Below are 26,491 nucleotides of genomic sequence, written 5' to 3' on the forward strand. Positions count from 1 at the left end.
ATTCATGTACCAGTAATCGTTAAATTAAGAGGCTTTCATAAGAATAAAGTAAATACGTACTCAGCTGTATCGAGTGTAATTTTATTTCATAAGGCCAGACACTAGGTAAGCATTAAAAAGTTATTCTACTGAAAACACGTCTGTATACACTTTGGAGAAGAAAATAGCCATATAAGAGGAAAATGACCAGTGTTCTCAGAAAATGACTCCCAGAGTACAGTATCAAACTGTGTCTTAAATAGGTTCCATACTCAACAGAGCCATTTAAGAGTTACCACATGAGGCTTTGCCAAAGTATAATTAAAGACAATTTTCACCAGGTCATGATTGCACTAGATGTGTCAAATGAAAGACAAAAACAATACCAGACTCTTTTACTAAAAGGAGATTGGTACTCAACATCAACTACTTTTAAGTGGAAAATAGTGCAACTGTTGCACTCAGTTGAATTGAGGCCACTTTTAAGTTCACACTGCCAAGTTTCACATGGCTAAGATTTTTTTCCAATAATTGATCATGTTAATTTTTTTACTTTTTTCAATATCAAACAAATAGGGACAAGAAAAAAATGAAACCATAACATGTGAAATGTATCTGGCAAGACATTAGGCTTAAAACTTCACTGCTAAAAACATTCACGATCTGTGCAACTTTTTTTTCAATTTTGTGTGGACATGGTTTTATTGAAGTGTAACATTCTAACCTCGGGTTCATCACCAGCCGTCTAAAAAAGTAAGTCCAAGTGATGTAATCCATTGAATCTTGCTTGGAAGAGACGGTCCCAGCGGCTATTTCTGCATTCAAATGGTCTGACAGGACACTGAGGAGGCTGCGGGCAAAACAATCACCCACTTTTACATTAACGGAAAAAAAATTATATAATAATGATGGTGGCAATCAAAGTAATGTGAAAGACAAATCAAAATGAAATGTATCACATAAAACATTTACATCAACTTCCCCACTCTGTGTTGAAAGACATTTACAGTGGCTGTATACTGTAATGGTTCCACATTCTGCTAGCATATTTATACATATTTTATTATAATAAAAAAGTCAAATCAACATTGGAAAAAATAATGATTTCATCCAGAGATACACAATAATAATCAGGCTGATAGTTATCGGACTGATATCGGAAAAATTATGTCATAGTTTTCGGCCTGAAAAAAAAAAATCGAACCGATAATTAGTCACTTGGAACTACACAATACTATACAATCAGCGGGCACTACTTGTTAGGAAGATTCCAAGAATTATGGTTTCCGTTATAATACATTAAGGATCAACTGATGATGAGGGTTTTTTAGGACCGATATTGATAATTAGTATTAAGAGAAAGCAAATAACAGATATTTGCAGCCAATATTCATTTGCTGAAAAAGCTTAAAAACCGGCGCAAGAACATTTTATAAGTGTAAAAAGAAACAAATAATATTTATTATAAATTCAGATAAAACTTTAATATCTCTTTTACACCTTTTAGAGTAAATAAGTTAGAATTTCAACACAACTAACATGATTAATCTTTCACTTTGAAATTAACATGGTAGGAAACAAAGTTAGGCTTAGCAGAGACTCATATATATAGGTACATAAAAACTTAAATAGCTCCATGATTTTTTTACAATAAAAAAAAGGTCAAGACAACCAACATGACTTAAATTACTTAAAAACAAAAAGTGCATCGAAAATTCAACGGGACTGGCAAAATAAATAAATGTCGGCACTCCTGTTTTAGAGCAAGAATGACAAACTAATCTTATGGTAAAAGCTAGTTATTCAGCCTTTTAACTTAGCATGATTTTTAGGCTTTTTCTCAAAACGTTATTTTAGTCATTATAGTGATTACAGACAAAAAAGTATCAATCGATTGAGTTTTAGATAATTTCAAGCTCTTGTCTCTCCAAAACTTCTTTTTTGGAGACGTGTTTACCAGAGCTGCACAATATTATTGTAATTGTAAACACAATACACATAAACATGGATTTTGTTTTAAAAAAACGCTAATGGCTGTGGTCTTTAGATGCAGTAATGTATCTGTTGTTGGTAGGGAAAAAAAACAGTTATTGCGCATCCCTAATTTTTGCCATTATTCGAAATTTGTGTAAATAAGCAGATATACTGAGATAATCTGTCATAGCACTCACCTAGATTCAACAGGGAATGGCTCGTAGAGGAATTTTTTGTAGAAATCTTTTTTGATGTCATGGACAAGAATGACCGCTTTGCCCTGGTCATCAAATTGAGGCCGACCTGCTCTCCCCATCATCTGTAGAACATCTGCAGAGGGACAATAAACTGAAATGGTAGCCTTGCTTGTTACCCAAAAAATAATTATTTATAGTCAATGGGAACAATTATTAAAGAATAGATATGCAATTAAACTTTGAGATAGGGTTTTTAAACTTTCTTCTCATGATGCATAAAGGAACAGAAATAGTGACGCACAAGATGATTTAATAATATTAATAATACAACTTATTTGGTCCCTTAAAGGAAATTCATTTTCACTGTACCGGGCGAGTACAGTCAGGGCTGTTTCCGCAGGGCGTGCGACAATTGACGGATTAACAGCACCTGGCGGTCTCTCATCCAAGTAATTCTGCTTAACTTCCTGAGTTTGGGGATTCTCAGGGTGGTATGGTCGTAAACGGGTAATTTTTTTTCTATGAACAAACATTTGTCTATTTTATGGTCAAAACAATTACCGTAAATTCCGGACTATAGAGCGCACCTGATTATAAGCTGCACCCACCACATTTTAAGAGGAAAACCGATTTTGTACTTACAAAAGCCGCACATGTATATAAGCCGCATGCGCCCACATTATAAAAATGTAACACAAACACAAAATTAACCCAAACCCGACTTTAAGTCCCGCGATTGAAACTGATTGTCCTTTATAAAAGTACACAGTCCAAAAATCACAGCCGGCAAAATGAACGGAAAATGATACCGGTACTTAAAGTTTGATGCAGACCTGCAGAGTCCGGGTCCCGTTGGAAGTAATCCAAGGAAAAATGTGTATATTTCCAAAAGTGAGGGTGGCAAAAATATATATCCACTATTGTCCGCCGCGTCCACAAACAAGTCTCGCCTGTACCCCACTTATCGTCACCCCGCGTTTGTTTCGCCCCCTTTTTTTATTCGCCTGTGCAAAACATATCAGAATAAGTGTCTGAAATAAATACATTATAAAAATATACAGTTGCAAATACATATTATACATGGTTACACATATTTACAAAGAAAGAGGGTACACCGAGAGAGTTTTCAAAGCTTGAATAATAATAATAATATAACTTTCATCCCAAACGGTGCCTGTGACAGGGCAGATAATGGTAGCAACACGCTCGCAACACAGTAAACGCGTCCGTAAAAAGAAAATACCGTACTTGTAAAAATCACGGTAAACCGTCCTCATCTTCCTCCTTAGAACTGGAGCCATCAAAGTCGTCTTGATCAGTATCGGAAAGAAACTTTGTCATATAGACGTCGTCCCACGCTTCCTTATTCCAAAACACGCTAGGAACACGCTCGCTCCTTCTTTATCGGACTGCTCGATTGCTTTTAGCTTGAAAGCTGCGTCATGTGCCTTTCTTTTTGGATTTTGCATGATGAGGGTATGTTTACGCTAATTTAAATTATGCACAAGCCAAGAAGTTGCAGTCTTCCTCGGCGCATATATTTTGATCGGTCTAAATCTTACCTTTTGTACACAAGCGCCGCTGGCGGCCGTTAGAAAAAATACATAAATCGGCCGCATCACTGAATAAGCCGCAGGGTTGAACGTTTGGGAAAAAAGTAGCGGCTTATAGTCCGGAATTTACGGTACCCTTTTTCCAAAATTGACCTCAGAATGTTGTGCGAGGACAAGAGACACCACAAATCTACCTGTAATGGGATAGTCCACATATCGTCTGGTCTTCCCGTCAAAGTATTCGGTTCCTTTGACAACCACCAGATGAGCAGGAAAGTTTACTCCCCAAGCAAGAGTACTTGTGGCAATCAAAACCTGAAAATACAGATAATGATTAGTTAGCAATTAATACAGCCTGACGATTCCCCTCCAGTGGGCAGGATTTAAAGGAAACTATAATATTCTGTTGACAAAATGCGTCAATGACAAAAGCACAGGGTTAGAAGAAAAGTGTAAACCACACGTTGGCAAGACTTGTACACTGTTTAAACTAGATGACTTAATGAAAATGTGTTGAACAATAAACAAGCCAATGAAATCAGTCCTTTTTTTCTGCACAGCTTTCTCTAATAATGCATTTCACCTGCTAAGAAGGAGAATACAGAAGAATAGAATCTGTAAGTAGCATTATGAAAGAAAACATGGTTGTCTAGAATACTGCAGGTAAAACATTAGCAACAAAGCACTACAGAACATTAATGGTTGGCTATTACCAGTTCTGTATTCACTTTTATAAATGTTAATAGGGATTGCTATATTACATTGTTTTACATTGATACTGATGCCTTTATCAAATTCCTTTCTCTCTACAAAGTAAGAACTTATATTTTGAAATAAATACTTTTGAAAATCCGCCAATTACTTTTCTTTCATTGATTCAATACCAAAACGTAGACATACGTTTTTCTTGTTTTATTTACAAAAAACAAAAACAAAAAACCCACTATAAAGGGATTGGTGCTGCTCATCAGTAAGTATCAAGCCTCTGGGAATTATTTCAGTATATTAAATCACCATTAGGTGACAGGAGTGACTTTGATGATATATTTGTCCACATGTAAAGGAAGCTCAAATTTCTAGTGTTGCTACCTGTACCCGGCAAATAAGTGTGTGTGAAGAAATGTGGTGAAAGTTGCGAGATGTAGATCAACATTAATAGGCAGTAATTCTTCAACAGAGCTTATTCCTTTTCAAAAAAGAAGCCAAAGGCCCATCGTCATCATATGGTCAAAGAGGGATGACAGGAGGTTCTTGCAAAGTTCATGCATAAGTTACATGTTCTTGCAATAAAAAGTTAGTTTGCAAGCAAAATGCCCTTGTATTTATGGAAAGCAATGTTTAGATATTGGAGGTATCACAAGGGCAGGAAAAAATGCACAAGTGAAAGTTCTGCTTGAAATGCAACCTTTCAATTTTTCAAGGTTTCTTTTGATCCTATACCAATATAGCTACAAAAAATTAAAAAAAAAAGCCTTCAAAGATGTCATAACAATTGACTAGCAACAGCTCTCCCAATTTGAGAACAACAATTGCGAATAAATGAGTTCCTTTATTTTCTGGTTTCTGATTGGCCACCACAAGGCAGCTGATACTAATATCTGCTACCGTGTCTAGCAAATAATTGGTATGCGTTGGATTCTGCATGAAGCAAGATTGTACCTGTATCTTACAGTTGACAAACAGTTCCTCCACAGTCTTTCTGTCTCGTTCATGCAGGCCAGCGTGATGCATACCAATTCCAAATGCCAAGGTTAGCTTCAAGTTTGAATCCCGTACTGTGGCAATGATGTCCTCAATCTTCACAAACCCCAAAAGAAACACACAGATGTCAGAAATACAATTTCAAATTTCTTTTGGATACAACTGTGATCATATAAAATAAAGTCACAGTCAACTTAATTTTTAATGTATTTTTTCACAATGAAAAACATGGAAAAACACAATTAAAAGGGAAGGACATTATTACAAAACTACATACCCAAATAGAAAGAATAAATAATAACTAAACCATATAACGAAAATTACAAACTAGTCTACATGACATGTATATTTTTGGTGTTAGATTTTATCAAATAAATTTCCCAGTGCTGCACTGTGGACTCGTATATTTTTTCCATCCATCCATTATCTGCACCGGTAATCTTCAGTAGGGGTGCTGGAGACCATCTCAGTTGTCCTCGGCAGTGGGCAGGGGACACCCAGAACTGGTTGCCGGCCAGTCGCAGGGCACACAGGCACATACAACTCACCCGCTCATTCACAACAAAGGACAATTTGGATTTGGCTAGTTCCCTTGACATGCATGTTTAAGGAATGTGGGAGGAAACCGGAGTGTCCGGAGGAAACCCATGCAAGCATGGGGAGAACATGCAAACTCCGCACAGGAAGGCTGGTAGCTGGATTTGATCCCATGACATAAGACCTGTGCCGCAGACGCACTAACCACTCAGCCGCCAAGCTGCCTGTATGTTTTTTCTTTCTTAATTGTGCCTTTATTGGCAGGTACGACTTATAATCTGGAGCGAGTTATAGTCCGGGAACAATGGTATACATGATTTGTGATATTATTAGAAAACACATCTATATTTCTTAGTACTTCTCTCTCATCTTGATGCAGCCATTGTTTGGGGTTGTCTTCTGTGGCCAGGTATGCAATGAGGTCCAGGGCTGTCAGTCGGGTTTGACGCCGAGATGAGACAAAGATCAGGACTGGCTTAGCTGGAGAGTGACTGCGTATTGCTGAGAAGTAAAACACGTATGTTATTTTTATTGCATTGAAAGAAAATACACAAACAAGGTTACAAAAACAAGATAGTTGTACCTTGGAAAGTGGGTTTGTTCATAGTGGCCATGCGTGGGCAGTAGTGCTGTCCTGGGAAGCCGTGAATATGAACCTCCAGTGGAACAGGGCGAACAGACGGACGGAAGTTAAACAAACCCACCTGTTAAACAAAAAACAAAAATGGTGTAGAGAAAAGTGGAAAGGGAAAAACAGAAAGTATAAAATAAAAGTGAGCAGCTGGTACGACAAAACCCCATCTGGTCTTAATGCGAGGTTTCTATCACTGTCATTGCAAAACAGAGGCACAAATTGGTGCCGGACGGGCGCTATAAAGTCTGAAAGCTTTATGGTGTTGATGGATTTTATTGTGGTTGCCATGGAGTGCAACAGCACCATGGCAACAAAATTGAAATCAAACTGATTTAGGATGTTGTTACTGTGATGTTTTTGTGCATTGAGTATTTTACCAATAAATTGAAAAAGAGCTACAAATCAGCTCACCAAAAAAACTGTAAAATGTAAAGCAGATTCATGAGGACGAGCGTGGGCAATGCTCCCATCTTGTGGCCGTACTGAAGATTAATCCCTGCATATTAATAAACCTTTCCAAAGGTACCTTCTGTTAACAAATAAAGATAAGTCCAAGTTTGCTGTATACTTGAAATTGAATGCAAGCGAAATATTGTAATACAAAGAGAATAGCCAGTTGCAAAAAAATCCATATCATTCAATAAATATTTTTTAGGGTTCAGACCAGTGAAGTGGTTCTTTCTACGCACTTATTTTACCTGTACGATTCCTAACCAGTCAGCAAGATCTCGCGCATTAGCGAGCGCAGTGGAGAGACCGACCACTCGAACACTTTTAGATGTGTGGGAGGAAATGAAGTTGGTCCTTGACACAATAACTTCCAACACTGGACCTCTATCTTCCCCTATAATCACAAAAAATGTTCTCATTTTATGCATCACATGAGAGAAAAGTTTACTGTAATAGATGAGAAAATTAAAAAATAACCGTATTTTACAATTCAACATATTTTTTCATGTTTTTATTCCGAATTATTGAATATCTTACAGAAAAAACACAGAAGTAAATGTAAATGTAGGAAAATATGATCTTCATATTTTAAAAGAATTAACTATCTTGTCATGTACTTGGTTCCTAAATCTTAAAACTAGTTTCTTTGTAACAACTGAAACAAGTTTAAGCAGTTTTGTCCCACTATTCTTTTAAAATCATAAAAGAGCCCTTTTTGGTTTTGGTTATTACTCATACTCAAAGTTTTTATATTGAGGTAAACATGTTTTAACTTTATCAAGGTTCCCATTATACATTACAGCCAAATTTATAATCCATATTGGTGTTGCACGGAATAAAGTCTTGGAGATCAGCAGCATTCTATTTGGTAAGTCGCCCGACTGAAAAAGGTCTCTGTGTGTGTGCTAGACTGACACAGAGGCAGACTGACCCCAAACAAAAAAGGGAGTCAAGGTGTGTGTGTATATTGCTAAGATGGGTTTCAAAATCATATTTATGAATGGTTTGGTTAACCTCATTGATTCAGCATGTTTACAACTAACTTTCTGTTTACATCCCATCCAATTCTGATATTGCTCAAACGGAGCCACTTGTATCAACTCAATCACCTCTTTTTGGACATATCGTTGTACCTTAAGGATAACGCTAAGTTGCATAACTGTTTTTCATAATACCATAATAAAATTCTAAAACACGTCTGTAAGAAATATGTTGCAATTAGTGCTTAAGCAGTCCAAACATTCCTTGCATACCAAGCAGATGGATCTCGTCAATGATCAGGATGGCTACTTTCTGAACGTAGCTTCTGTTTTGCCAGCTTCTGCTGACTCCATCCCATTTCTCTGGTGTAGTGACAATTAAGTCAGCTTGTGCTATAGCTCTCATATCTGGGGTAACATCGCCTGTCAGTTCCACCACTCTACACATGAATCGAGAACAGAGGGCCTAAGAGTTAGAGATGTCATGCATTATAATTACCAGGAAGTTGTACAACTTCTAGAATTATTGTTTGGTCGATTCATTCATGAAATTTACACAAATGCATAAACACACTTTGTTACGGGTAGGCATACTATGTACTAACGTTATTAATGTTGTCATGTCATTAATGATTGTGACCCTTCACCTCCACACTTTTGATTTGTTTAAAAATATACATGCAATGCGAATTCAATGTAGTGCCGGTACATTCACAATGCAATAAAATCGGGTTATTTATGTGAATTCAACTCACTTTTTTCCCAGTTTATCTTCTATTCTGACTTTCCAATCTTCAATCCTCTCTCTGACCAAAGCTTTAAGTGGGGCAATATACACCACCTGAAAGCAGGAAGCAAATGAAAAGCACAAACATTAACACATAAATCAAGATTCTATGACTTTACTGCTGCAACTAAATGTACAGTATTACATGAAAAGATTAATTAATATTTTAATAACTTGCAATAAATAAAGCATTTTATTTCCCTTGCTTTATATTAAAAATAGATTATCATTTCAATCACACAAAAAATATAAGCATCCAATTAAGATGAAATGTTCAAGTGGAAAAGAGAAATCTTGCAATATTTAAAGAGCAATGACCGGCTCCTTTTAGAGCAATCGCAGAATACAGAATGTTTTATTAATATGGTCATTGTGACTTTTAGTGTAACCCGATATTGTCTTTTGATGTGAACGAAGCATAGAGTTGCATCTGTTGCAATTGTTCATACACCTTCGTTTATTTGTCTGTTATGACTCTGCAGTTCAGAGTAAAAATAGTTCAGATCATTATTAATATGCAGTTTTAATTCTGATATGAGTATGAAATGGCATGTCCAGTCAACATTTTTACATGTACATCCTGAACCAAAATAAAAGTGGGGATATTATTGTAGCAACATAATGTATGAAATCCCTAAAGCTCTAGTCAACAAAATTTAAGATGGCATGCTCCCTTAATATGACTAATGGCATACAGTCCAGTTTACAAATAAAGACGTACTTAATTTCCTAAAACCCGAACTTCTTTTGAGCATTTATGTCTACACATGTGGACGCCAAGTCTTATGAGGTTAGAAAAACAAATAATGGTTGGCGAAAATTTCATTTTTACCTTTGAGCTTGGGTACTTGTTAAAAACCCTAAACATGGCCATTTCTGCAGCAATGGTCTTTCCAGAGCCTGTCGGTGCACCCAGCAGCACGTTGGTGTCAGTATGATAAAGCGTATGAAAGATCTGCGTCTGGATGGGGTTGAAATGAGTGAACTTGTACAAGCTCTCATACTCGCAGTGTCCCAAAGCTGTCACTGGCAAGGGCTGAAGGTCTAACAGCTCTGTAAAAAAATCATTGTTTGTAAATTATAGTGGGTTTTTTTAACAGACCACTTAAATCACATATTATAGTTGTGCTCAGGCACTTTTGCCCATTAGTGTGTTTTTTATATTGGAAACAAACTGTCTCTTTAGGTGTTTGAGGAAAAACAATGGGCCCTGTTTTTTATACTATTTCAACCTTAAATGTAACATAATATTTCCAAGAATTCACTTTTAATAAAATCACATTAGTTAGCATTTGCAATTCAGGTTCTGATAAGGATTCCTGCAAAACATTATGTACCAGTGTGCGGTGGATGTCGCTCAGGAAGTATAAGGTTCTGAAAATTGATGATGCAGATGGCTTCTGCGCCAAGCCAACGGTCAGACACTGCCTTGATGTAGTATTGAGAGGGTAGAGGTTCAAATATGGGAATTGTAAACACAATGTGTTGGGGTTCCCCGGTTACCACCTGATAAAAACAAGGGAGACACACAAAATCTTAGAAAGAAGCAATCATGCCACACATTTTAAAACCAATATTCAAGAGAGTGCACTGGCACAGAAATTTAGCAGGAAATAAAGGGTATTTGCATATAAATGGCCCAACAGCAATGTGCTCAAGTTGTTTGGGAAACGTTTCACTCTATGTATAAAAAATACAGGTAAAATGAGGGGTGTCTGAGTATTGACATTGCCATTACATTTTTTTACTCTTGTATGATAGTGAGTTTATACTCATGAATTAAGCTAACAGTATCATATACTATTGAACAAATGGAGGAACGAGAGGTTCTCCACTGCAAAATTATGCTGAATTATTAAACATCTGGTCGTATTGATTTCTGTATTGGTCTTTTTAATAAAACAGGCCAATAGTGTAATGTAAAAAAAAGGGTTGTCATAATACCCACCTGCTTTTTCTGGAGTAAGAAATACTCAGAGTGATATATGTGATCATTGATTGGGTCCTCAACCCATAACCACCATGGCTCGCCCACAGACCCATGCACCTAAACCATAGAAGAGATTTTAACTTAATAGCAATAACATACAGGTAAGTCATCCATTTTATGCAGGAGAAAATTCAAATCATGTTAGAAAACAGTCTCACTGGTCCCCACAAACTAACAAGCTGCTATTTCGGGTGTATGAGTTGTATCCTGTTGACGGATCATTCAATTGGTCTGCCTTTCACCGCATTTAAATGGTAGTTAATTGTAACTTGCATTTTTGTGAGCAGAGTCAGGTTTTGGCCAATAATAAATCCCTCTTCTTGGGAAAAAAAAAATCTAACATGCCGACTCTGAATTATTGACCGTTTTCGACACGCAGTGTAACTTTCACTTTTTCATTCTTGTTTCATCGTAGAATATTGAAAGGTAGTAACCAAGAAACAAAACAGCGTGATTAAATACACATTCATAGTGGCTGATCTTGGAAGGGAAATGAGGAAAACAGAGACCGATAAATAGGATGACCAATTAAAAAAAAAAAAAAAAATCAAAGCACCCCTAATGATCATATATGCAGTAGGGGTGGGACGATATGCTTTGGTCACGATTCGATTGTATCATGATACTACGGTGCTGATACGATTAATATCGCGATTATCGATAAGTGCGATTCTACAAGTATTGCAATTCTATATAATTGTTGATTGTGATTTGATTTTCAAAAACAAGCAACTTAAATCATTCACTTCTGGGACAAACCATGAATGATGTTCAAACAATGCATATCGATCTGCGTCAGTAAGTCCGGAAGCTGACATTTGTTTCTTAACCGAGACCATGAGGACATAACATGAACACTGTGCAACAGGTTTACGGCCATAAAATGTCACACACTGAAATGTCAACGCAACACAAATGTGCTCCGTTAATGATCCCATTTACAGTCAACACTAAGATGATAAAATAAAATAGCGACTCTAAAAGAAAAAAAAAAACAGCACAAGTGTAAGCTATCAAATTAAAATCAAAATCCTTCAAATTCAACCTATTTTTTCACGACCCTGTGCTGCAGGTAAACATTGCTGTTCGAGATAAAGCTTTAAGGCAATGGAAAGCAAAAACTTCTCGTAATAGAAAGTAGCTTAACTGAGAGCTTGATTGCAGGTAAACACCAACACCTAAAACCTACAGACCGCTTTGATACAAACAGGTAACAGGTAGGCTAAAGTTATTTTTTGCTGCTTCTGTTAATTGAGCTAGTGCTTAGGAGTATCAAGGTTCTTGTGCAAAAACAAGAGCTGACCAACATGCTCCGCTGAGCCTTAGTCCTCTATTTTCCACTTCCGTTTGCTATCCCGCATTTTACCAACCGGATAAGACATCACAAAAATCGATTCCGGGAAGAAACGTCGATTTTAAAAATCGCCCAAAATAAAATCACAATATTTACATAAATCGATTTTTGTTTTCCCACCCCTAATAAACAGTATGAATTTTGATGATTGTTAATGTTAATTATTCAAATAATGTAGGAAAATCAAATTCCTCCTAAAATAACATATTTACTTGATCGCTCCAACGGAAATCTGGTGTGACAATGAGACGGACACGCAGGACAGTTCGTGTGATTGGTTGTACACTGGCCTCCATTATAATTGAAGGGATCTGATGGACACACTGTTTCACTGTCAAACCGATGTTTACATGATGCAGCATGTGGCCTGAAAAAGATACAGGTGGTATTAGCATGCTAAGATGAGAAAGAAATAAGTGCCAAACCAACTGCAGTTAAACTGAATTTCAAACATATTGTATAATCTATTTTTTCATGTTTCATCATTTGGTATATGTAGTATATTCACTTACCAAAAGTATTTTGTATAAATAAAGCAACCGGAAATAGATAACCATACATTCTCACAAATGATCACAGTTCCAAAGAAAAAAATGAAGTGATTCATTTTTACCAATTTCATCCTTCCTCATATCCTTTAGTTTATCAACCGTTAGCTTCTTCTCCTCCAATCGATTCAGTACAATGTGGCTCAAGTTCGAGAACTGTCGAAGAGGGTGGGCAAAGCCCCAAAGTCGCTTGTCAATGACTTTAGAGAGTGTGAGCAGTCGATATGTCATTGCTGGCCAACGCTTTCTCAGAGCGATCTCAAACAAAGCCCTGACGATTCGGGCTGCGTTCTGGAAATTGGCAAAAGCAAAAGAACAGCAGAAATTAATCATAAATTGTGTACAGAAGTCTGTCCTCTTTGAATAAATTCCTACCTGTGCAACGTATGATAGGTCTGAAATGAGGGAGAAACTGTCAACATCTCCGCGACTGACGTACGTCTGTAACAGAATGTTAACCTTGCCGTAGCCATTTTCCACTCCACCTGCTGCGGGGAGCTCGCAGTAATTACACAGCATCTGCTCCAACTCCTCCATTTCTTCTTCACGAACCTGCCAGCATTATTCAGAGACTTGAGGCCCACATTATTGATGATATTTCTTGGGGTGACATGATGCCATTCGTCAACATGACATATTTAACCATCAGTAAGTTGGTCACTTGTGACATGCCCAGCGGACTGCTGTCAGGGGTACATACCTCTCCCTTCATCTCCCCATGTACACAGTAAAAACAATTTTCTAAACCTTGTATAATTCTAACGATTCAGTCATCGAATAGATTTTTAACTTATTTTCCAACACCTTATGGTTCTTTCTTGTCTGGTGATGTGTCTTTTGGAAAATAATTTCCTTCTAAAGCACAAGCTTAGCATGTTTACCTTTAATTGTTCAAATTCCTCAGCTTTCGAAACAATGCTGAGGATGTCAGCTTCTGTTCGCTGAGAATTGAAGAGTTCATTGAATGTCTTCATGGACAAACGGAAAAGAAAAAGATATACGATTAATGAGTTAAACTGTTTTGCGCATCATTCTGGATGCATTTAATCTTTATTTCCCTACCTCAATAGTGTTGTATCTGATGTAAAAGTGGCTGGATGTCCTCCCCAAATCAGTGGAGGCAAAATAGCCAGTGCGCTCTTCAAAGCGGATCATCCTGGCTTTGTCCAGTTTCCTGCCAGACTCCACAACAAGGTCCTTTCTGTAAAGCTCTAAGGACGGATCCATCTAAAACATTTAAAAGCATATACCATATATCACACTGCACATCGTATTATTGCAAAGTTTATATAAAATACATATAGAATGGATGCTTATAAAATAAATTCTTAAATGTGATACCAGCAAAACATAAGATAATGAAATTACAAACCTGCAAAGCCTTGTAGTTGATACCATATGCAAGTGGATTTGCCCTCATGCGTACAAAAAGGTAAGTGTAACTAAGCCATTTCACCGCCTCATCCACATTGGTGACGGTACCCAAAGCAATCTACAGCAACAAAACAGCAAGAGACAAAAGATCACCAACAACAATCCACTGGTCTCTGTCACCATCTGATGGGCAATGAGAGAAGCTGCAGAAAAAAATCTTATCTTCCTATTAAACCTATTGGATTTGCATATACAATTCAAGTGATACATATTGAATGTGCATGGGCCAAGTTGTAACTCTTAAATACATGAACTTAAGTTTGGTATTAAGTCTTATATAGGCATGGATATAGCCAAAACCTCAACTGTGCAGCCCATTAGATGTTTAGTGTATTTTAAAAGAAAAAAAACATAAGCAAACCATGACTTACACATTTTTATATTGACCATGTTTAATATTAGTTTACAAATAAATTAATATTGTGGTGATATATTCAAATTCCATATGTAAAACCTGATTGATTTGAATTTGTTGGGGGGAAAAAAGTACAACCAGACAAGCTATCAATATTGTGTTTGCAAACGACTATTAAGACTAACCTCGGCATTCATGTTGTCAGCCAGGCTGTCAAGGAACTGACTCTCAATGGGATTTTGCTGGGTGAGCAGAGTCAGGTAATGGCTGAGCTTGTCATGGGTGGTAATGATGGTGCCTTCTCCATACTTGTCAAATTGTGGCCGTCCTGCACGACCAAATATCTGCATCACGTCTAGAATGCCGAGATCTACCAGGGTGCCACGCTTGGCATCGTAAATTTGTGTACCCTGGCACCACAAAGAGAAAGAAACATAGGCAACATTATTAAAGCAAAGGTTACACAGCATGACAATATATACAGCCTTGGATTTAAAACCTATTTGCATACCAAAGCTTCACTGCTTCATTCTTTCATAAGGGATATCCTGTTTATGGCATTGTCACTATTGCGGCACATTTTTCCATTTGGCAATGACTGTCAATGTTGTGATATAGATTTCATATTATCTATATTTTCTGTACTATTCACCTGACTCACATCTGTGAACAATCAGACACACTAATCTTTCTGATGCTATCGAAGGTTAGCATAAGCCGTGATTATCAAAATGTACGGAAACAACACAAACATCTTAATTTTTTGTGGTACAATCTGTGGCACTATAAATTCATGCAGTTGTGTTTTAAGTCTTATTTCTAAATAACAAGTGCACTGATAAGAGAATGTACAAATCTGTAAGCTCACATTACCTCAGTTATATGCTTTTATTTTTCTACAAAAAGATTTCCCTTTTAAAAGTGGGGTGCGTTGTTTGAGGTGTCCTTAAAAAAGTTGAAAGATAAATATTTATTCATTAAGTATGTGTTAACAATGCCTACTTTGAGCAAAGCTGTTTGGGGAGGAACACATTAGGTAGAATGAATGAGAAAGCTAAAGGGAGTAGAAGAGTAAAATTGTTCCTGTCCCTGTGATCATTTTTGTTTTGGTTTGTTAGCAAACAACACTGCATAGAGAAATACACAAATAACTTTTAACACTCATGGGAAACGCTTAAAGTAAGAAGAAGCCAAGTACATTATTACGTGCATTATCACTTTTGGTGCACACAACACCGGCACCATGTACAAATGAAGAAAATAATAAGTGACAAAAGTAGCAAGTACATTATTTGGAGGGGGGGAAATATCCATTAAATGCCGGTGCTTGATTCCAACTGCCCTTGTAACTCTGTATCAATCCTGCTAGATCCCCAGAGTGATCATAGGCTGTAGTGATGACAGGTGGTGGTGGCCATGGGTAAAAAAGGTAAAAATTCTGTACAGTTTTGGGGGTGAAACATACCTTGATTATAACAGCATGGGCTGGCAGGTTCACTCCCCAGGCCAAGGTAGCAGTACTGACGAGCACCTTGAGGTAACCTCTAGAGAACATATTCTCCATTAGATTGCGGTCAGACCGCAGCATGCCTGCATGGTGAATCCCAAATCCTTCTGGAAACATCTCCTTCATTTGCTTGTTTCTGGAGCGCTGAATCTAAAATTTCAGGCACAGAAGAATGGTTTAAGTTTTTAAAAATATGTTACAGACATTGGGTTTAAGAAAAACTCTTGCCTTGAATTATAACTATAACACATACACACAAACACACACACACGGTAAAAAAGCATAAACTTTATTTGAAACGCATCTTTGATTGACAACTTGTGAGCTGGTTGTGCTCGATAGGAGACCTCATTACAGGACTTTATCTCCTTCTGCGGGCATCTACACGGAGGTTAAGGCACAACAAGCTGCTGCTGCACAGTTATGGCACATCTTAACAGCTAGCCATTTAGTTTTTCACAAAAAAACAAATGTCCAAGCTTAATATGGAAGTAAACATGTTACTTTCCGAAAATTCAATGTATTTGAAATTGATGTCCTTCATCGAGAGCTAAAATGATTTAAGAAGATGTCATTTTAATGTTCTCCCTTTATTGGTATGACAGCTAATAGGTTGGTGGAAAATACAAGGTGAATTGCCGCTCAAAACTTACATAAAACAACTTACGGTGTACTAAAATCCTGCTTTGTCTTTATTGTCATTGATATCATTGTTATAAAACATATTATGCAATGAGATTAGACATGGCACCCCAGCGTAATCATGTAATAAAGACTTTAAATAGAAATATATATAAAAGACTATCGGGATAAATAGGCAAATATTTACAAAGCAGTGCTTAGAGACTGGCCTACGTTGTAATATTAGTGCAATGAAAGAATAGTACATTGTAACAGCCATAATCTTTAGCAGCAACCAAAATAAATACCCCAAAAGTCCCAACATATATATTGTCACTGTTTTGCATACTTGTTTAGGGTAGTGATGGCCCTGTTAGTCCGTGTTTTAGGGGACCTGTGGCGCCTACCAGAGGGGGACAGGTCAATTAAGAGGTGGCCGGGTTGAGTCTTTTACAATGTTGATGGCTCTGCTTTGGTATTTGATCACTAGATGTCACTTTATTGCAGGGGTCAGGAACCTTTTTGACCCAAAGAGCTATGAAAGCTAAATATTTTGAGACAAATTTCGGATATACTGCCAAACCTGCTCACAAGAAAAAAAACATTTTCAGTTAATTTTATTTCACTGTGTGACGTTATCTGATTAATTAAAATGTAGAAAATAAAAATAATGCCAGAGTCTGTGTCCCATATTAACAAATATAACACTTTAAATCCTGTCTCCCACCCGCAATCACTCGTTATCGTTGAGGCTATTTTTGACCTTCATTTTTTTCACTTTTTGTGTAGTGCAACCAAAACGAGTGCTACAAAGCACAAGAAAGAAAACAAACTACAGAGACTCAAAGTGACCACAAAAAACCCAACCTGTTTTCTATAAATTTTTTGCCCGGCCTTTCACAAGGTTTTTGGGGGTACCTGTAGACATCCATGTCAGCTCCCTCAAGGTAAGCTTCATGTTATGTAAAATAAACACAAATTTACCCCGATTTTAGCTAATCTGGATTGGCTCCCTGTTAGCTTAAGATGTGATTTTACGGTACTGTTGGTATTATACAAAATCATGCATTGACTTGCTCCTTCATATCTTTCAGATTTAATATCCCCTTATGTTCTGGTCCGGAGCCTTCCATCTGAAAACAGTTGTCTTCTAGTGATCCCAAGAGCCAAGAAGAGAACCGCAGGTTCCAGACCGTTCTCCATTCGGGACCCGGTGTTGTGGAATGCTCTGACCCCTGAGCTTTAATCTGCAACCTCAGTGGAACTGTTTAAATTTAGGTTTAAACACACTTCTATTCTATAGTTTATGAATGACCTAGATTTCATTTTGACAATATATGTGTATTGTTTGTCAATGCAACACACATTGCAACCTGGTCATCCTGGAAGGGAGATTACCTCATGTGCAATCCCTTCTTAAAGTTTCTTCATTTTCCTCATGTTGAGGTTTTTGAGTTTTTCCTTGCCCTCATGTAGGTTTTAGATCAGGGGATGGTGTAGTCTGTGGTTTGCAATAATCTGTTGTCTGTACGGCCCTTTGAGACTCTTTGTGATTAAGGGCGTCACAAATAAACATGACTTGACTTGACTTAACTTAACATATGATTATTTTAAAAAAATGCATGTTTATTTCAATGTTAATGCATTTTTGCTTGTAATTTAAATCAATAAGGTTTATACCAATAGGAGGCACTAAATAATACATTATGTCCATTAAAAGCTGACAGCCCCTTTTAAGATGGCTGTGGGAAAGAGATGTTATAGTTATGTTTATTTGTAGTGCAACAAGCTGTATATAATGTGTAGTATATAATGCTATTCGTTTCTTTGTACTAAAAATTACAATAACATCCATCAAACATTAGTTGTTTGTGTGTGCTGTTTGGGCAAAATGCAGCCTTGCCTTCAGTCAGGTTTGTGCACAAAGGGTATGGTGAGATATGGGGAAGGGAAGGTAATTGAAATGCTGCAGCAAAGGCTCGGCTTTGATGTGTCAGTGTGTTCCAAACTTGATTCTCGGCCCTAATCTGAGGCGAGTCAGCGCTGCTGTCTGCTGTGCCATGGCTACATCTGAGATGGCATTGACCTAAGCTCCTGATCAGATCCCATTAGGCTCTGCCCACTTGCTGATGCTCCTGCTGCTGAGCACACTCTGTCCACAGATAACTAGCTGCCAGCTCTATTCATTGTTGATCCCGCTTGCAAACGTGCAGAGAATTTAAGCTTGTACTGATGGTTTATTTACCTGTTGAAATGCAGTGAAATCTACTAAAATAACAATAAACATAAATGACAGCAGTGTCTAGATTTACCATTACTTTTCCTGCATCGGAAAAGGCAACCATATTGAAAAATAGTTCTCAATAGTGGCATCAGCATTAAAAACTTCAAAGGTGAGATTTCAATGTGAAAAGACTCCCATAAAAGTGTGTCAAACGAGATGTTTTAAGAGAAATTCGGCTGTTTGGTTGCATCACTGCCATTGTTTACACGTACACAATAAATCTGTTACAAATGTAATAATGATGAAGTTGAGATGATGTGTGAAATATAAATAAAAATTGATACCAATTATTTCCAAATCCTGTTTAACCTATATCAAATTGATTACGCTACAATCGTTATGAGGCTATGTCTTTTAATTGATTGAAAATATGAACACATTTAAAAAATGTTAAAAAGGATTAGGTAGAAGTAGAGTAAACTACCAATAATGTTCATATAATCATCAAGTAAATTATTCATATTCAATAAGATTCTGTAAAATATATTTTTCAAAATTATATAATGTCATAATATTTCTCTAAGTTATAAAACAAGACTCAAATACAGTATTTGTAACCACTTGGCCAACATTACGATAATAAAACATCACAGTCAATTTACAGAACTTTTTAGGCAGTGCGGCCATATTTAAAAGGCTCTGATGGAATCACAATGCTTAAGAACAGAAACTTTTACTATGTTTTTGGAAATGACAATAAATAAAATTGTAAGTGTAAATGCAGAAACAATGCATGCAAATGGTCCACTGTGGACTTCAAATTTCAATTCCTACCAAGTCCAGGATAATGTCCACACTTGCATTTCTGCGTTTTATTATTTATACTGCGCTATGATTTGAAATGAAAGAAAAGTTGAGTATTTGCTACTTCGTACTATGAAGCATTATCTACAGTTGTAATGTAAAAAGGAGGTCTAGGTTTTTCTTGCTCAAATAGGTAACAGCGGCGTCGTGGCCGTCATAGACTTTCTGGACTAGTTTACAGGCTGGGGGCGTCGGTGTCATGCTCTTTCCGGACATTTTCAACATCTTACCTAGTGTTTACTATTCTGTGTACAGTAACGCTAATTGTGATTCACCCTGGTCAATCCTGGAAGGGGGATTACCACATGTGAGGTCCTTTCTCAAGGTTTCTCTTTTCTCCTCACACTGAGGTTTTTGAGTTGTTCCTTGCCCGCATGCTGGTTTAAGATCAGGTAATTGTGTCATTGTAATGCTGTGCAGTCCTTTGAGACATTTTTGTGATTAAGGGCCATATAAATAAATGTGACTTGACTTAACAGCGTAACATGGATGACGACATAAGTTTCTTCAACTTGTCTATGTGCAACTCAGCAATAATGGAGCTTTCACAAACACTGTAAATTAGCCATGCTACTGTTTCAACAGACAAAAAAAATGTGCTTCTCTCTGCCTAATTTGGTGGACATACCAAAAGCAAAGCGATACAATTGTAATGGACTGCTTTCACCCTGACCACCACCTCCTTGACCTGCTGCCCTCTAGTTGGCGCTATAAACAAGGACGAGCAGGCTCAGAAAACTTTTTTTTCCCTCAGGGTCATTAATAAGCGCATAAGACTAATATGTAAAGAAAAACCTGTATTGGGATATTATTTCTCGACTTTTTGGAATAATGTTGGTGCTAAATGTCACTGCACTACTTTTTCATTGCACTATAGCTCTGATCCACTTACAACCTAGGCCAGTCTCCAAGTACTATTTTAAGTCTTCCGTATGTGTTTATATTCAGAGTGGCAGGTCTATTGTTGTTTTGAGCAATGTTCACTACGTTCACGTTACCGATGACAATGAAGACAATTCTAATTCAAATATTTATGTACCGCCACATATGCTAGTTTTTTAACTTTGGGTCAATAACTTTCCTGTTTGATTTGAATTACATAACCGGTATGTCCACGGTTTCCAAATAATGGCAGCAACTCAGTATGTGCACAGGGTTGGGTAGGGTTACTTTAATTGAATTACTTTCAATTACTTTTGGATTACTCCAATACCAAATATGCTAATAAAAGACAAAATAAACTAAATATGAATAAAATTATGACTCAAAACACGTGGTAAGCTTTCTCTCCTGGCTTTGATCTTTTTGATCTCCAGCAAAACTAACATAAAATGCGACAGAAACAAAATGAAAAGAAATCCAAACAGCTTGCCTACATCATTTTTCCCGTTTCATGTATTCTGTTACTCCCCAAGCCTGCACAAAATTTAATAATTTTATTCATATTTAGTTTCTTTTGTCTTTTATTAGCATAGTTGGTATTGGAGTAATCCAAAAGTAATTGAAAGTAATCCAGTTAAAGTAACCCTACCCAACCCTGTATGTGCAAAGCAGAACTTTTTCCGACACTGTTTTATTTAATCTGATCAAGTCTTCACACATATTGTAGGTGTCTGCTTTTGATGCATTGTAGTCCAAGTTTTTAATTCTAAACATAAAAAACCTTGTCTTTGTCGTGTCTTCAATAAAACATAGGTGAACAGCATTTTCAATTAATTGTATTCTATTTTACACAATGTCCCAACTTAATTCAATTTAATATCAAATACCAAAGTTGAGTAAATGGCTTGGTAGATAATAACTATAAGCGACCAAGACTTTTTGACCACACATCGTTAAAGAGTTAAGACAATATTTTTCCCATTATTATTTTAACAGGGCTCTCGTCTTACCCAGGCCTAGAGTATACAGACTATAATGTTAGAATGTGGACCAAAAGGTTTGTTCTTGTTTTCCGTTATGAATACAAGCTTCTGCGAAATAAGATTAAATTTGGTTGCAGGAAGCTTTTTCCACACACATTCACTACACAGTGGGCAATTTGAAAATAAGAACAGGCTTCTCTATAAACTGATTGTACTATACCTTAATGGGTGCAGCGATGCTTGAATCATATTGTTACCCATTGTACTTCGAGTGTTTTGGATCATAGTGAGGTGGTAAAGATAAATGGAGTACATATGGATTACATTTTTAGTATAAGAATTAACAATCCTTTTTTAGAGTTACAGCAATTAATCACATGAATTGAAAATGCAAATATCCCAGTCTACTCAAAAACAGTTCCACATTTATTGCAGTAGCTAGGATTCTAATTTACATCATGTTAATCCATATTTAGCATCATGTACTTGGGAATGCCAATTAACTGAATCAGTTTTTTTTTTGTTTTTTTTTTGCATTGTGGCTCATGGCTGCTGATCAATGTAGCAGAGCGGTTCTGAACATGGTGACAGGCTGTCATGGATCTAAGACAAAGCCTGGACAGGTATTGGACTACTTTCTTAAAAATAGCAACAAATGAAAGCAAACACATTAATGAGATCTCTGTGGTGGTGATGTGAACTCCCGGGGGGCTATATAATCAGATGCAGCCTGTCTGAATCGGTAACAAAGTGAAAGCTGCACATCTGAAGAATACAGAGACTAAAACTGAGACCTACCTCAGTGAAAAGAACACATATCAAATTGTCACGTTTCTGAAATACGGGTTTATTTTATTTTTGTTTATTTCACAAAACACAAAAAAGAGGAACTGAATTAATGCTTTAATGTATCATTCATCAAATATTTGAGGTCATATTTTGTTAAATCAAGGCAAATCTTTTGAGAAGGTGATGGATAGATGACCCAAACCATTGTGCTATCATCACTAGTTAATCTGTAATACTTATAAAGGAACTTTAAAGAAATTCACATAATGAAAATCAACAATCTTAAAGCTCTCTTTTGTTTGTGTGTGCGCTGACTGCTGCGTCATAACAGTTAAATGTATTGCAATTGTCTCATGGGACCACAAGGTGTCTCTTTAACGACATTAAATATATTAAGTATTCATGATGTTATATTTTAATATCAAGAAGCTAAATGTTACAAGACAAAAACACAAATAGAAAAGGCTGAATCTTGATTGTCATGTCAGTTGGTCAGACAAAAATCACTGGGTCCCTGCAAACAGCAAGCCTGAATAGCATAATTTCAAATGCACAAACAAAACAACTACAACATTGAGGGAAATGCCATGAAGAGGTAAATTAAATATGAACATCGAGTCAGGATGGCACTAAATTGCTCTGTATCACACTTCATTGATGTCTGTTATATTTGGAATTATTTCAAACAATAAAGAAAAGAAAACATTTTCATTTGTTTTAATTATGCATTAACAATCACACCTGAAAGCATTTTAGATGGACGAATTCCCAACAGTGCATTACTGTAAAACTAGACAGAATTTTAATAACGTTTTAAATGCTTTTGTTCAAGCATTTCAATTAGGGAAAGAATTGTTCAAGTGGCAATTAGAATTAAGTTGGGATTTGGTGTACACGGGCACACATACACAAACACACAAGAAGTTCTTTTCAGCCAATATTAAAGTTAGTAAACCAGGATGTCAACAAATTTGGTGTTTGGACTGAAAAAATGCACTTATTACTTACCCAAGTTTAACAGCTCTAGATGTGTATATGGCAAAAGATCATTTATATTTACTTTTTAATGCAGTGCCAACCGAAGATGCTGGTTTCTAGTTTTGCCATTGAAGCTCAGTGAGGGCTGCAGATTCCGTAAATCCATCCATTATTTTTTAATATTTATAATCACAAAAAGCTCGGTGGCCTTGGGGGTAGGGCGCCCGCCCCGAGACTGGGAGGTCTCTGGTTCAAGCCTCGGCCGGGTCATAACTAAGACTTACAACTTTGGTACTCATTGCGGGGTTTGGATACCTAATGACTCCCAACACATTAGTTGGGTTGAGCGAGGGGGCTGGGAATCCCCTCCTCTGTATATATATATATATATATATATATATATATATATAAAATAATCACAACAATATATACATGATTACATTTGTCATCAAAACCTTAACTTTTCAATTGTGTGTTGAGAAAGGATAGTGACTTTCTGGATAATTTCTTCACGCAGTTGTTTAAAAAGCGTTGAACCTCACCCAATCTTTTCTTGTGAACAACAGAGCCTTTCACTGATACTCCCGTTATAGCTAATCATGCCACTTACTTGTATCTTACAAATTTCCAAACAAGTTTCCCATAACACAGGAAGATTCTGGCATGTTGAGTCTCGCAAACTTGTGTTATTGAAAAAAATATAATAATATTTTAGATTATCCTGGAAATTAATTGCAAAGTTAATTAAAATAATTTCTAGATTTCTCGTTATATAAACGATCGCAAACGCCATGGTGTGTATTTGGTAAGTCAGCCGCTGCTCGCGTGCAAAAGCACGCACTCTCACTGCTAAGCATGAATGAATTTTCACTTTTCATACATGCCTTTTTTCATTTTCCAAAGTTGTAGAAAAAGAAAAAAAATCCTTAATTGTTCAAACAATATACTGTTACCTCATTTCCCCAAAGCTGTACTTGATTGGCAGCTTTTCAGACTCCTATGATAAAACCAATTAAATAACACCAGAAGAGAAAAATAATAATGGGAAAAGTTGTTTTGACGTCTGCCTTTTAAAGCTGCATGAATAAACAATAAACCATTTGACTGACCTTAGAGGTGCTTTAATTATCTGCATATGCATATTGGGGATTAGCACACCTATAAATATTAATGCAGGGCAATTTCCAGGGTGCAACTAAGCGGTGCATTATCTCTGTGTGGGCTTAAAGTGGAATCGCCTTGATGCCCCTCTCTTCACAAGCACATGCCTGACGGACAAACACTCAAAGAAAACTAATGGAGCAGCTAATGCTCATTGCGCTGAGCTAAGGTTGTTGAGGTAATGTAAATTTAGTGCATATAAACCTAAATGATTTCTATGAGCATATATGAGGAACAGTTGTGACAATTGCTTTCGTAAATCTGCTTTAAAGACTAATCAGGCAACAAGAAACCATTTTTAGTTGCGTAACGTTATCTCCCATTTCTATTTCCAGCCTAGGAAGGCAGGAAAAGTCATCTGATTTGTATACATATCCATTTTAAATAGAGGGGAGATTAGAGACACATCAATCATGGCTCAGCCCAAGGGAATGAACGAAAAAGGTTACTAAATTTATCACACTGGCTTCGACTGCAAGTGATCTAAATATGGGAATTTCAGCTCAACTGACCTTCCTTACAGTGTGATTAGAGCTCCATATTTATGTAGTCTCACATTGACCTAGAATTACTTGAGCGCAATCACTCTTTTTTTTAACATTATCGATTACCCGATTTGATTAAGTGATTAGAAATCGGGTCCTATCATTTGTTCTATTTTTAATTCAGTCTCAAAAATGAAGATTACGATGACCAAACTAGGTTAATTTTGCAAACAAGTATCTATAAATCCATCAAAGAAACGGATGAGGAGCCCTGTCGGTATAGACAAGAAAGTATTTGAAATGGCTCGGACTTGAAGCCTAAAAACCTTGATTAAGATGTTTGTATCTTTCATTGTGATCACATCTTTAATAGGAGCAAGCAAACATGTACAAGCACACGCCAACACAAATAAACAAACATATAGTCTGTGTGTAATGTTGACTCATTCCTTACCTGTTTTTCACACTGCCCATAATCTGGACCTGTGTCTGGTTGAAAGACGCATATATCTCCACTATTTTTAGCCATCTCGATTAGCCCCATTGCCGTTCTTACAGTAGCGTTACGGGCATGGACGAACACCATAACCTGAGAAAATAAAAAGGAAATATAACACAGAAGACTGCTTTTCCATTCATTCAAATGTTACATCATAGCTAATTTGATTGAGTGAAACGTTAGCCAAATATATTGTTGTGTTTGTAACTTGAATCATTTACTTTTTTTATTTTAAAAAATTGTGAAAGTTGTTTAATGCAACTGAAACAGCCACTGATGAGGGCTATGTAAAATCTACAAATAATTTGTACATGCGGTACTCAATGACCTATTTTATGTGTTTTAGATATTTCCGTTCTTCGGTGAGCCTGATGCTAATAGTTCCAATCATTCATAGGTTTCTGCGAAGCATGACAATAAGCTGATCTTTTGAATACGTTTTATTGTGGAGAGGAAAAAAATAAAATCTCTGAGGGGACCTCGTGGACCAAAGTTGCTGACTCAATGTAAAGGGAGACTATACATGCAGACTACTTCTACCGTTACAGGTTTGCAAACAATGTGATGATTCATAGAGCTTAGCATATGGCCAATGTTGGATTAATAAAATGGTAGTTGTGCAAATGAAACATATAATTGACACATCATTTGAATTGACCAGGAAGTTTGAATATCTGGAAATACTGGATAGATTACCTGATGGCCAGCTTTCACTTGTTCAACCACTTTGTTATAGCACACTTCCTCCATGTCATGCATCAGCTGGATCTTGGAGTAGATTAAAAAAAGAAGCACATCTATTAACATTCTTCAGTCCCACTCAGTTCTTAAAAAAACAAATATATATATATATATATATATATATATATATATATATATATATATATATATATGTGTGTGTGTGTTTTTCTGAATATAAATAGAAAATACATTTGTCAAGTGAATACAGCCACTGAATATACCCACTGAAATTTGATCAAAGTGGTAATTGTTGCCCAAAAACATCAGACTGGTAGAAACATTGA

General features: G+C 36.6%; 1 protein-coding gene across 1 annotated transcript in view; it reads right to left on the minus strand.

Annotated features, from left to right (window-relative positions):
* ascc3 (activating signal cointegrator 1 complex subunit 3) overlaps window positions 1-26,491 on the minus strand; it is a 64,593-nt gene that overhangs the window by 20,203 nt on the left and 17,899 nt on the right. The window contains exons 13-34 of the mRNA XM_088326234.1: window positions 26,163-26,234; window positions 25,422-25,556; window positions 15,939-16,130; window positions 14,659-14,883; window positions 14,057-14,176; window positions 13,747-13,911; window positions 13,566-13,652; window positions 13,060-13,236; window positions 12,750-12,975; window positions 12,349-12,503; window positions 10,741-10,839; window positions 10,130-10,298; window positions 9,625-9,845; window positions 8,761-8,846; window positions 8,279-8,445; window positions 7,274-7,419; window positions 6,525-6,645; window positions 6,300-6,442; window positions 5,363-5,500; window positions 3,898-4,018; window positions 2,151-2,283; window positions 704-829 (exon numbers count right to left, since the gene is read on the minus strand). Of these exons, the coding sequence (XP_088182360.1) occupies window positions 704-829; window positions 2,151-2,283; window positions 3,898-4,018; window positions 5,363-5,500; window positions 6,300-6,442; window positions 6,525-6,645; window positions 7,274-7,419; window positions 8,279-8,445; window positions 8,761-8,846; window positions 9,625-9,845; window positions 10,130-10,298; window positions 10,741-10,839; window positions 12,349-12,503; window positions 12,750-12,975; window positions 13,060-13,236; window positions 13,566-13,652; window positions 13,747-13,911; window positions 14,057-14,176; window positions 14,659-14,883; window positions 15,939-16,130; window positions 25,422-25,556; window positions 26,163-26,234 (3,224 nt within the window). The remainder of the gene's footprint in view (window positions 1-703; window positions 830-2,150; window positions 2,284-3,897; window positions 4,019-5,362; window positions 5,501-6,299; window positions 6,443-6,524; window positions 6,646-7,273; window positions 7,420-8,278; window positions 8,446-8,760; window positions 8,847-9,624; window positions 9,846-10,129; window positions 10,299-10,740; window positions 10,840-12,348; window positions 12,504-12,749; window positions 12,976-13,059; window positions 13,237-13,565; window positions 13,653-13,746; window positions 13,912-14,056; window positions 14,177-14,658; window positions 14,884-15,938; window positions 16,131-25,421; window positions 25,557-26,162; window positions 26,235-26,491) is intronic.

The sequence above is a fragment of the Urocampus carinirostris genome, chromosome 2 (genome assembly GCF_059441175.1).
Source record: "Urocampus carinirostris isolate Australia breed hairy pipefish chromosome 2, RoL_Ucar_1.0, whole genome shotgun sequence".
NCBI lineage: Eukaryota > Metazoa > Chordata > Actinopteri > Syngnathiformes > Syngnathidae > Urocampus > Urocampus carinirostris.